We start from the raw sequence: 13,029 nt of genomic DNA, 5'->3' as shown, positions 1-13,029 counted from the left end.
ATTATAATAAAATAACAAAGCAGATTCCTCAGACTCAGAAACACTTGACTAAATTTTCATATTTGGGATGAGCAGTGAAAAGGTAGACATTCCTGTAAAACCTCCCTTATTTTTATAGTGATTCTTCATGAAAAGTAGATAAAAGCATATCATCAGTCATTCAATAACATTTACAGCTGTTATAAAATTCACTTTTTAAGAGTATACACCTCCAACTTTTGTAATAGCTGTGGTTACTCTATAAACTGTTATTTTGCCAGACTTTTAAGGTGAAAAGCATTCAAGGGTGGCAGTTCAGTTGCAGCAGCAGAGTTAAGAGCATGGGCTTTAGTGAGTGGAGGGAGAGATGGGCAGAGAGAGGCATGTAACACAGCCAGAGACATGCCACCAACTTTGGGGGCAGGAGTCACATTTTTCAATTTCTATTTCAGCTTTCTCAGTGCTTGCAAATGTCCTACACAAACAACAGGAATTTGACTTGCTAACTTGACCTGATGCTCAATATCACTTGTATTAAGACTGGTTAAATTACAGAACTAGGGAAATAAAGGACGGAAGATAACTTGTGGGGAGCATGTTTATGGTGGACTCCTCTGTCTAATCTGAAGTCTGCTGTATGATATGGCTACCCACCAGCTCCCTCAATAAAGATCTTCAACTAAGCCAAAAAAAGGCTATTCTTTGGGGGAATGCAACTTTGCAATGGACATCAATGTCAAAATAGATGAACATTTGTTGAAATGCATTATTTTTGATAAGCAAAACACACCAAATGATAAGTCCTATGCTAATTATATTTATTTATTAATGTTAATTCATTTTGTTTTATGCATTTTAATTTAGTAAAAATTTTAATTCAATGAAGCATTTGTCGAATAGCTACTAAAAGCACAGCTTTCTGCTAAGGTACTGTAGAATAAGTAAAAACAGGTTCTCTGATCTTCCAGCATTGCATAGCTTAGCAGGGGAATTGACATTAGTTTATTAATCCCAGTTCACAAGTTACTGGGTGTGTGACTTTGCCAAAGTTACTTAACTTCTCCAGGTGTAAAATGGCAAGACTAATAGTTCCTATCTTGCATGGTTGTGTGAGGTTGAAATGAAATTGCTACAATTCCACATAATAAGCATTTAATAAATATTAACTATTATTGTAATTTTTATTATAATATATATTGAGCAGGAGGCATGGGATGTGTGATCTAACATATACATACATGAAAACATACTAGGCAGATTAATGTTCTTGAATGAATGAATATAAGATTTCCAGTGTTAGGCTACTGATTCAAACAATGAGGTAAAAAGCATATAAAAGCATATCGCCACTTTATAATTAGAGTTTCCAAGATTAACAAAGAATCTGAAGTGTTGCCCCAAATGTTCCAAAATGTTAGTTATGGGACCAAGAACAAAATACAACTAATAGATTTTATGTCTACTAAACACTTATATAGTATCTATCCACTGAAATCTTGTAGCCAAATTGGATCATTGATATGGTAGCTGGGTGAATGTGGCCTGTGACATCATTGGGGTTTGGAATAGACTGAATAATCAGCAAGTAGAGAAACACCACTAACTGATTTTAGTAATGTGCTGTGAAGATCTGAAACTCAAGAGTGTGTGAAAATAATCTTAAATTGAATGTATACGCAATTATAGTGTCATATTAGAGACAAGAGAAAGGTAGTTAATGTTACTATACACCTATTGTGTGCTAGACATTTAAAAATATTTTTTGATTGATTTCCACAGATGCCTTAAAAAGTACACAGTATCTCTGTTTCAGAGAAATTAAACAACTTGCCTAAGATCACAAAGCTAAAAATTAGCAGGACAGTATCTGTATTCCCAAATATTTTTAACTTGCTATTTCACACTATTTCTCAAGCGAGAGAGAATATTATTTTAAACATTTGCAGAAGAAAACAATGATATGGACTTGATTTATTTTGAAGAACAAACACAACTTTCTGGATCCATCTATCTAAGAAGTTTTTCTTTTTTTAAAGTTCAGCTTATATTTGATTTCATGCCATTAAAAATTTTTTTTTCAGTAGGATTTAGTTGATATGTTTTATCTATGTTCTGAGAAGGCAGATCTGTTTCTTAGAGCAGCAAGCTTTTGGAACATGCATCTTTAGTTATTCTTTTGTTCTGTCTGTTTTTCCTATTGGTTTATTTTGGTTTTGTGAAATAGGTATAAGGTTATTCTATAGTCACAGTATCATTTCCGAATCTCAATCTTTAATTGATGAGGTTATAGATTATAAGATATTTCTCTCTCTCTTTCCCTCTTTCTCTCACTCTCTCTCTTTGGTGATATATAAGACATAAAGTGCACCTCATCAGTTAACCTTAAGAAGTTGCATGCATAGGCTTTGTCATCAGCGCTCCCAGAAGCACCAGCACAGTGAATATGTCATACATGGTATCCACTATATATTTGATGAATTACAGCGGTTCTAAATATCTTCATTAACACGTATGCAGCTTATATTAAAAATTTATTAAATGTTTGTTGAAATAATTTATCGAGACTTTTACTCCTGGCTTTGATGAAGTCCATACCAGATTAACCTTCACTTGTACAATTCTACAAGCTGGAGAAAACACTTTCAGGCACACATACACAGTAACAAAACAATAACAAAAATAATAACAAAATAGCAGAAACAAAACAACATAAAAAACAGTAACAAAATAGCAGATGAAAGGCATTAAAACAGTACTTGTGGGGCCAAGATCCTGTAAAGAAACAAAACTCATTGAGCCAGGAGCCCTATATGTACTTCTTTTTTTTCTTTAGGTAATTTTCCAATTCACAATGAGATGGCTAGAGGCTGAACAAAAAGTTGCAACCTGGGACTTGCAGCAATCTGACAAGGTTGGGGAGACAAAAAAAAAAAAAATAGAGTTTGTAAACCAAAATTAATTTTAGACTGGAAGAAAGAATAAAAAGTATTTATTTGAGCAGAAAGAGCTGCAGCTCAGGAGACACAGATTTCAGGGGCAACCTAAACTGTGCTCCACGGAGACAAAGGGGAGGCCATTTATTATAGAAAGATTTCCCACTCAAATTTCCAATTTTATGTAAATGAGGTTTCCAAATTATATAGTCCAAATCATGCCATTCTGATTGGTCAGTACAGACAGATGCAAACGAGGCTACAATTTGTAGTTCTGACTGGATGGGGTAGGTCTCAGACTGTTGGTAGAAAGGTGAAACCAGGATTTCTCTGCAGTGGTCGACTCAGAAGGTGTGAATAAGTGGGGAATAGTGCGCGAAAAATTCAATCTGAGGTTCTGCCCAATATAGAGAGTGTGTGGGGAGCCCCTATGTCTGCAGTAGCCGCTAGATTCTTATTATTTATAAAATTTTGGCCCTCGGTTGACCATCGGGAGTACATCTTTGCAGATAATTTCCTTCTTAAAGTTCATACCAAGTGAATCTTTCTTCTAGGAGTTTACAGGTTCTAATCCCCTAAGGCAACCAGGACTTGAGATCAAGATTCCAAAGAAAAAGGGAACTGTACAAGCATTTGCCACTTTTGAAGCTGCATACCCAAGGAATGAAAAGCTAAGAAACTAAGCAGAAAGTAGCTGCTCAAGGTCCAAAAAGCTAAGCAAAGGATTCAGTAGTCTCATAGTGCTGGGGAATGAAAAATTGGAGTCCAGAGATTCCCAAGGATGAGAAGTCCAGATAACACGATAGGCTTTCAATGGAGTCACCTGAACAAATTCTTAGTTTACCCAAAGGGAGGAGGCAAACCGTAAATAGATTAACCATTGCAAAGTCCCAAACCCAGTTTCTACTGAATCAAGGTGATCAGCCCATATCCTATTTACTTTCCAAAAGAAAATTAAATCCCTAAAAGGAGAAATTTAAATTTATTTTTACCTAAGGGTTGTATACTGACTGCCAGCTATAGGAATTTACCCTGCAAAAGCTTTCGTTAGGCACGCACACAGTTGCTTTTTTTTTTTTTTTTGCATTTGCATGCTTCTAGGAGGAGTCCGTACTCTCCAGTTCTATAGTTCCCACCAATCCCTTAGTCTCACGAGAAGCTTTTTTTCACCCACATAAATTACTTGCTTAAACCTAAATGCATTTGCTACACATTTAAAAGTAGATGAGTGACCACCATGGATCTATGTTGTAAACTAAGCTCTCTGATGGTAGGCATAAGGGAGCTATAGCATCTGCATGATGGAAATGCCTATGAGTGGATGAGAACATCTGTGGGGAGGACCAGTGGCTTAGGGGGGTTAAAAGACTAAGCTTGCAAATCTCTTTGGCTTCTACATTTGTCTTTATAGAGCTCCTGAGATAAATGTTTCTTTTTGTCCATTTATTCATTTACAGTATTTTGTATTTGTAAAACATTACATAGCTTGCAAATTATATTTTTATACATATATTTTTTTACATGATCTTTCAGACAAAGCTTAGGGCAAGAATCGGACCTCTGTTAGGAAAGTAGATAACTAAAGCTCAGAGATGTCAAGTCACTTGGTTGACTAGAGGTTGCACGACACTTAATTGCATGCTCATTTACTGTTTCTGACAGCTCAACATTAAAGAATGCTACCATAAAATATGCATGTAAAAGTATTCACAAAAAGTATTTCTCCACCCCAATAATGGAGTAATGCAAGAGATAAGAATAAGATTTTAGACCCTGGAAAAAATTATAAAACAACACTAAGGCAAAGAATCTGACTGTCCAGGTGAAAACTGGCCCCAAATGTTGTTTCCTTTGTTCTCCCAAAACTGTTTTAACAAGAGGAAGTATGCCTCTTGCTTACCCTAATCCTCGCAGGCTCTTTCAAGAATCAGAGTGTGCTACATCTTTTCACAGGTAAAGGCCAACAGAGTCCAGGAAGGCATATTGCATGATTAAAATGCAAAAAATATGGTCACAGAAGGCACAGAAAAAAACCTCTGAAGTGGAAAAGACCATGGGGTTAAAACACTGAAACAAGAGTAGGGCACAAGACATGGAGGCACCTGTTTTGCAAGGATGAAGCCAGATGTCAAAAGGTAGTCTATATAATCTCTTCACTACTAAAACTATATTTGTGGAAGATAGTCACTGGCAGATCAGACCTTGACATTTTATTATTTAGAGAACCTGGCGCAAACAAAAGTAAAAATCCTGAGGTTTGTCTGAAGTGCCTTGCCTGGCCAATCAACAGGCCGATGAGAAGTCAATGTCAGATGTTGTCATTCATTGTTAAATGGAGTTAAGAAGTTTATTTCATGAAAACACAAATATATTTCACCAGCCCAGATGCTACTGAACATTAGACAGAGTGGCATGACCTAATCAAGACAATTTAAATACACTTCCTTTGCCTTAGCTTCTGTATATTTATTGTAAAGTTATGGAAATGATCTGGGATGTTTTGAGGAGCACACGAGATATTCATTAGTCTCTGAATCTCACTCTACAAAACAAGTGTAGTGATTTTTTTTCCACTAAATTTGACATGGCTTTAGGACAAATCAATGATAGAGTCCCAATTTTCCCTGGCTCTACATGTTTATTACAGGGTTTTCTAGAAGATTGCTTTTCCACTCTTCATGAAGAGTTCATGTGCTAGTCTTCAACAGAAACAAAATGACACTTCTTATTACTGTTGGCTGTTGGCAAGCAATTGCCAAGGGAATGCTATGAAACAATTAGTCCTCTGTAACTGATTATTTAACAATATGCATTTCCTAAGAGCTATTTATCCTCAAAAGGAGGTAGCTAAGACTAAATATGTACTGTATCTACACTGACACCTGCACTGAATATCTATGGATGCTAACTGGAAATTCTCACAGAAGATAATTAAAAAAGGGTTGTAAATTTTCTTCTCTATTCCATTTGCAATGAAATCTGTATATTTTTGTGAGCACGGAAACATGGTTCATTTCTTATGACACCTCAAGGACTATTTTCATTTGGGAAAACCTCTGCATAAAAGATTGCTTTAGCTTTAAAGCTGAAATTCTACATATAACAACAAAGATACATGGAAAGCAAAGACTGAAGAGAGGGGAAAAAGAAGAAGAGTGAGAAAGAAAGGAAGGAAGGAAGAGGGAGGGAGAGAGGCGGGGAGGGAGGGAAGAAAAGGAGGAGGAAAAAGAGGAGAAGAAAGAGAAAGAGAGAGAGAGAGAGAGAGAGAGAGAGAGAGAGAGAGAGAGAGAAGAAAGAGGTAGAATAATCAAGAAATACTATTTTTTCTGTTTAAGAAAAATGTTTTATGTGTTCAAGGCACTCTAGTGGCCACCAAAGAACAACTAAAAAGTAAAGGAAACTGTTCTCAACTTCAAATCACGTATTTCCAAGGCCTTTAGCCATCTAAGACATGGGGTTAGGAATGAAAATGATTTCAACTGATTGATATTAAATTTTAATATAGGCTATATATTTTTAGCTACAGATTCCATGTTATAACTCCCTTCTCTGGGATAGCAAATGATTCAGAAACCACCAGGGCACATCTCGAGACCAGATGCTTGTACAAAGGAACACATTTAAGTCAGTTATAGAGAGACAGTCAAGCAAGACTCAAGAATGTGATCTTATAAGTCACATACTGAGAAGTGCCACATCCCAATACTACGTAAAGTTCTGCTCTTTCCAGCTTTTGCATTCCAAGAAGAATATATATATCAGCTTTTGGAAAGGTTCTTTTATGTATGTGAATCTTTCTCCAAAAATTTATTTTTCAATATCTCCAAGAAGCTCATACCTGATGCTGCTGGTTACCCTTGTATCTTATATGAGATTCTTTCTTTACATGTAAGAAGATTGTTAGTCAGTAAAATTTTGACATAGTAAATGTAAGAAAGCCCTAGAAGAAAACCCAACCTGAAATAAATGTTGTATATAAGTCTGACTCTGACTGGTTTGGGTTTAAAATGGAAAAATACTTTATAACATAATGAAGCTAGGAGTGATATGCAAAATGTTCACTGAGTGGGTTTTAGGCACTGACCAATCAGAATGACTAGCACTGGAATGGGGGTCTGGAGGTTCCCTGTCTGGCCAAGCATTAGCCTTTTAGCTCCTGGAAGTCTGAGGATGCTTCTAGATTATATGGCCAAAAGGCTGGGACACATGCAGGGTTTAAACAGCAGTTATTTCAATATTTTAACAACTGATAGGTTGTTTTCTGTTTGTTTTTTGTTTTTTAATGCCTACAGCATCTAGTCTTCCTAGGTGGTCTCCCATTCAAGTACTAACCAGACCTGACCCTGCTTAGCTTCCTAGATCAGATGAGATAGGGCAAGTTCAGGGTGGCATGGCCGTAGACAATTGATGGGGTTTTACTGGCTGAGTATCAGGCCTGGGGATAACTCCCATTAACTGTTACACAAATTTGGAGATATCGTGGACTAAACAGTTTAAGAAAGTTGTGATTTATAAGCATTAGCATAAATCTACCTGGAAATGACAAACAACTCATTTTTTAAAAAGTAGAGGTTATGGATTATTAGTTCAGGGAATTAAGAAAAATATTAAATGTAGTCCCTCATCAATTTTTTTTGTGGGCCATGTAGAGACATTTAATTGTACAATGGATCCCAAGGACATTCATAATAAACTGATGTTACACTGAAGAAATTTCCAAGTGATCTGACAATAGCTGATCTTGACCTTGTCCAAACTTGTATCAATGAACAAGAAAATTGAAAAAGTATATATAGTAGACATCTGTTATTCTGGACTGCCTAGCACTGTTGATCCCTTTTATTGGTTAAAGAATTCTTTCCTCTGGTGGGAATTCCATTCCATGTGGGTTTTGTGAGACAAATCATCTCCTTCCATCAATGGAGCCTGCTCATGACCCAGGCCTGGCCAGAATACCTGTCACCATGATTGCTTTCTGGATAGGCTGTGATCTAGGGTAGGAATAATTTAAGTTCTTCATAGAGTTTTCCTGTTTGGGAATAAGCTCTCTCTCTGCTGGGGCAGGAAAGTTGGTAGGAGGTGAGGCTTGCACTGGTGGTGGCTGCAATGTTCAAGAAAATTATTAAGTAATAATATTAATAGCAGACATATTTAAAATTATGATTTGTTTACCTCACTTTTGCATTTGTGTCCATCCTGCTTCATAAAGTACTTAATGTACTTTTTCTTAAGTGCTCAAATGTATTAGAAGTTTGGTAGCTCAACTGAGTCTTCAAAAAGTGATCAAGAACTTCCTGATAGTATTTCAAGTGATCAAGATTCCCTTTTAAAAACTGTATCAAATAATAAATGTAAAAATTCAGACTATTATAGAAATAGACCTTTCCTCCATCAGCCATAGAGCACCTGTGACAATAATACTCCAGATAAAAGATAAGGTAGTAATCTCCTCTGAGCAAAATGTTGTAGCCAAGCCTAAGATACATAATATATTTTGTGGTCGGAGGTGTTGATGAAAGCCAGTAAAAAAAAATACAAAGGCCAGTAAAACAAACAAACAAGAAAACTGTTAAGTGTTCATGGTACATCCTTTGAAGAACTTACTACTATATTCCATGGAAAAGCCCCAGTTGAAGATATGACGCAGTCTTGTCTTAAATGAACCCAATAAACCCTAGAGGAATCATATTTTCCAAGTGTTTCTAAATAGGCGTTCTTTTAAGGACTGATTCACTGAGCACTGGTACCAAAAATGTGCCAGTGTGCCAGATCCCAGGCAAGAAAGATACAAATAGTCATTGCTTGAAAAGGGCTACCAAGATGGAATTTAGCTTATTAAACAAAAGTTTGAAATACTTTTAGTTTTTACTTATACTTAGCTTGTATTAAGTTCCTTAAAGAAACCATACAATTTCTTTTATATCTCCCAACAAAATATATTTAATGCTCAACAGTCCTCCTTTATTAACTTCCATAAGATCTCAATAGACTTTTTCCTGTGTATGTGGCTTGATAGGTTACATTTTAATTTTAAGGTTTAAATTTATTTAATTACTGCTGACTGGTTCTGTTACAGATTTCAGGTTTCCAACCTCCACCGAATCCCACCAATATCTCTCTAAGCAGTCCACTTCTTAACGATCTTCCATCACTTACATTCACTTTCTGCTTAGAAATTATTCCATACTTTTTACTATTTTTATCTCAAGCTTTCAACTCATTCATCTCAACAGAGTGCTTGCTTGCTGACTTTCAGAGAAAAGAGGGCATTAGATATAAATTCTAACTTTCCATACTTTCAGCTCCAGAATAGTTGTTTCATGTTCACTCATGGTTCCTTTTTTCCCTAACCCTAGAGAAAGAAACATCTCCGCTCTTCCCTCAAGTAAGTTCTCTATAACTTCTGTTCTTCCTGCCCTATCCATGATCTTGTCATGGCAATGAATCTTTCCTCCAGTCATCAGTTTCTCCTTCTTTGTTGGTTCTTTTCACAACAAGCAAAAAAACAAAACAAAACAAACAAACAAACAAAAAAATCTCCTTTCAACCAACCAACCAACCAACCAGTCAACCAATCTTCCTTCCTAAGCTATTATTTTCTCTCTCTTTGCATTCTCCATTAAACTTCTTGAATAATAAAAATAACTATTCTTTATGTATGAGGTACTGTATAATTGCTTTACATGCATTATACCATTTAATTAAACAACACTATAATCCTAAATAGTATTTTATTCCCATTTCACAGACAAAGAAAGTAAAATTGAGTAAGTATCCATGACTCAGCTGAAGTCAACCAGATATTAGGCTGGTGGAGTTAGGATCACGCTCTACTACACCAGTGGGTCTCAAACTGTGGTCCCTAGACCAGTTGCGTCAGCATCATCTAGGAACTTGTTAGATATGCAGATTTTCAGATCCCACCCAGATTTACTGTATCAGAAACTGGGTGTAGGGCCTAACACTGTTTCAACAAGCCCTTCACGTGATTCCGATGCACACTACAGTTGGGGAACCAATGTACTAGACCACACTGCTTCTCAGTTCTCAGCTTATTTATCTTCTCTACTTTGCTTGATAGAATTAGGTACTGTTTTTTTTTTTTTCTTCTACCAGCAACTCCAAACTGCCTTACCCTGGTTCTCTTTCATTAATAGTCTTTACTGGTCTTCTCCCTCCTATGTCTTGTTACTAAAACATTGGTAGCTTTGTCTCCTAAATCTCACCAACTCTCCAATCTCACTGCATATTCCCTAGGACCCTGCTCTTGATATGATCTCCATGTTGACTAAAGATGTCAGTGCGTGCCCAGCCATTCACACGAGGCAGGCATTTTTAAGTGATGTTGCTCTCTCGCAATTTACATGCCTACAGTTAATTAGATAACCAAATTTCATTAATATTTCTCTCAAACATGTCAGCTACTCTCTATTCCCAGGTGCACTGCCAGAATATTACAGACTGGACTATGACAATAGCTCACCTGCCTGGACCTGTTCCTCTTTTTAACACCCTCCTAAACGTTTCCAGTTATCCTTCTAAAAAGTGAGTACAAACATGTCATTCTCATTCAAAATTTAAAAAATGTAAAAAGTAAAAAAATTATAAAACAAATCAGAACAAGAACAAACAAAACTCTCAACTTCAATGGCTTCCCATTGCTTAGCAGCTAAAGTTTATCATCCCATTGCGACGTGGTAACACGGCACCAAAGTCAACCCACCACCCTCTGTCTCCTCTCCTACCACTACCTTTTACTGCAAAACCGTTCTTGCTCTCCTTCACCCCTTTGTTTAATCTAGGCAAGATTCATCACTTGTCCTTTTTGTAGCCTGGCTAACACTGTTTTCCCTGCCTGGAATACCCACCTCTAACCATGTACTCATCACTTTATTTAATAAACTTTAGAGATGTCACAAACTCATGGGCAGGCAAAAATGAACGAATTAAGTCTACCGGGTATAATGAGGTCACACATCCCATCTAAAGGGGACCATGTCTACTCAGGACTTGAAAACTGCTGCCAAGCTAGCACTGCTCTTAAAGAAAAGCTAGACATTCAGTGTTTCTCAACATTAAAAGTTTACAGCAAATATTAAAAAATCTAAAACTGGTCTGTGTATCATTGTGTTTCTACCAAATAAAATACATCTGTAGGCTGTCAGTGTGGACCTTGGTGTTAGCTGAACTAGGCCCTAGGGCTTCAAAGGTGAGTTGGACAGGGCTTCTGATTTGAGTGGCTTACCTTTGGGGATCAGCTCAAATGCTAGAACATGCAGGAGTAAACAAGCTGTTTGCTCAGTCTCATAACACCTTGTTTACATGGTGCCATAGCTTATGCTTATAGCTAATTGTTTATTCCCTTGAATCACCAGATCCTAGAGGAGCGGGGCTGTTATGTTCATCTTGATACTGGCAGCATTAGCACACTGTGCTAGTAGTAGATGCTTAATTTCAACTATATCTACAGAGAGATATCTACATATCAACTTGTAGCGATTTGATTCCAAACTTTAAAATTACTTTGTATTTTTCCCTTCCTAAATTGATATAGTGCTTTGATTAGGCATCCTGCTGTAAAATATGCTCTCACTAAAAAATTTGTCTCCTAAAACACAAACCTAAATATGCTTTGAGTCATATTTTACTTGTATGATATAATCCTAGTATGTTTTCTATGCATGTTCCTTGCAAGTTGGTGAACAAAATAAAAACTGTTGAAAAATATCTTTGATAAATTTAAAAAATTATTTTAGTCTAGAACAGAACTTTTTACTCTGGAAAATAAGGAAAATGAATTCATTTGTTCCATTTGTTAATTTCAGAATGCAACTTTTTTTCCATTTAACAAAAGCACTAAAAAAGTCAGCTTTAATTTTTGCTATAGTTATTTAATTTCTAGTCATGCTATGAAGCATGCTCAGAAAACTAATTTAAGCTAGGCACTGCCAGACTTAGAGGATGTCAATCATTTTTTAGTGAACCAAAACACTCATTTCACCAAGCACTAGATTTAAGAGGGGACTGCCTGAACATTGCTATCTATTTCACTCCTCAACTGAGCTAATTTCTAGACACAGCCATAATGCAAATATGAGCACAGGTCCTCCATGGCTGCCACCTGCAAAGTTTATAAACATCAATCCTGCTTAACAAAAATCATTTTGGCAATTACTTAGAAGTTCTCAAAATAAAGGAGGGTAAATATTTTATGTCTTCTCCATCTGTATAATCAGCAAATTAGAAGCCCAGCCATATTTCAGGTGTTAAAGATTTAATCCCTGTCATTTTATTTTACAACTCTGCGTGATGTTATTATGCATACAAATTCAGCTATGCGTGGACACTTGATTCCTTTACACTGAAATTCCATGCCATGTGTTTATTCATGAGCGTACATGTGTACTGTCAGTAACCAAACAGTAAGGCTTACCTGCAGACTGTTAAAAATGACAAAGAGGACCAACATCCAGAAGTGTCTGTAAGCCATGTGTAGGCCTCCCCAAAGCCATGTCGCAGAAATCAGGGCAAAGAGATATAAAACCAATGGAATTTCTAGAAATCATAAAAGAAAAAAAAAGAAAAATTGAGCTTCAGAATACTGCATAGTCACAAATATAAAATATACACACAAAAATTACTTTTGGCTCCTATCTTATGATATTCTCTATGCTTAAGTACCTATTTTGAAAGAATAACCTTGGAAATCCCATTCTTAGGCCAGAGAAGAACAGGCACATTGCTGAGTCCACATTCTGTTTTTGCTGGTAGGCAGGGGGATAGGGAAGAATGAGAACTGTTCCTCTCCTACACTACCACCTGCTGGACTATTCTGGAAGTGCCACGAACAACCACGGAGATGCAATCACTTTTGAAGGCCAGGTAAATCTTAAAAGACTGCTCCACTAGAAAATTCCAGGCAGGCATGAGTGTGCTTCCGAAATTAGTGTAGCCCAACTTGACATTTTAATGTGAAAGTGATATAAAAACTTGTTTGTATGTGATGTAAAAGTGTGCATTCATCTCTCTTTTTCTGACTGAGAAGACTCCAAACTTTATAGCTAGGGTTAAGAGCAGAGATGAAGTGATAGATTCACTACTGTCAACACTAAGTTTA

The 13,029-nt window shown here is 36.4% G+C and overlaps 1 protein-coding gene and 1 pseudogene across 1 annotated transcript in view; both read right to left on the bottom strand.

Annotated features, from left to right (window-relative positions):
• The window catches only part of ADGRV1 (adhesion G protein-coupled receptor V1), a 494,515-nt gene that overhangs the window by 50,821 nt on the left and 430,665 nt on the right, over nt 1-13,029 (bottom strand). The window contains exon 90 of the mRNA XM_023522723.1: nt 12,346-12,467. Within this exon, the coding sequence (XP_023378491.1) occupies nt 12,346-12,467 (122 nt within the window). The remainder of the gene's footprint in view (nt 1-12,345; nt 12,468-13,029) is intronic.
• Nucleotides 7,196-7,314, bottom strand: LOC111732133 (annotated as a pseudogene).

This window comes from Pteropus vampyrus, unplaced genomic scaffold (genome assembly GCF_000151845.1).
Source record: "Pteropus vampyrus isolate Shadow unplaced genomic scaffold, Pvam_2.0 Scaffold11, whole genome shotgun sequence".
Taxonomy (NCBI): Eukaryota; Metazoa; Chordata; class Mammalia; order Chiroptera; family Pteropodidae; genus Pteropus; species Pteropus vampyrus.
This window is presented reverse-complemented; position numbering and strand designations above follow the sequence as displayed.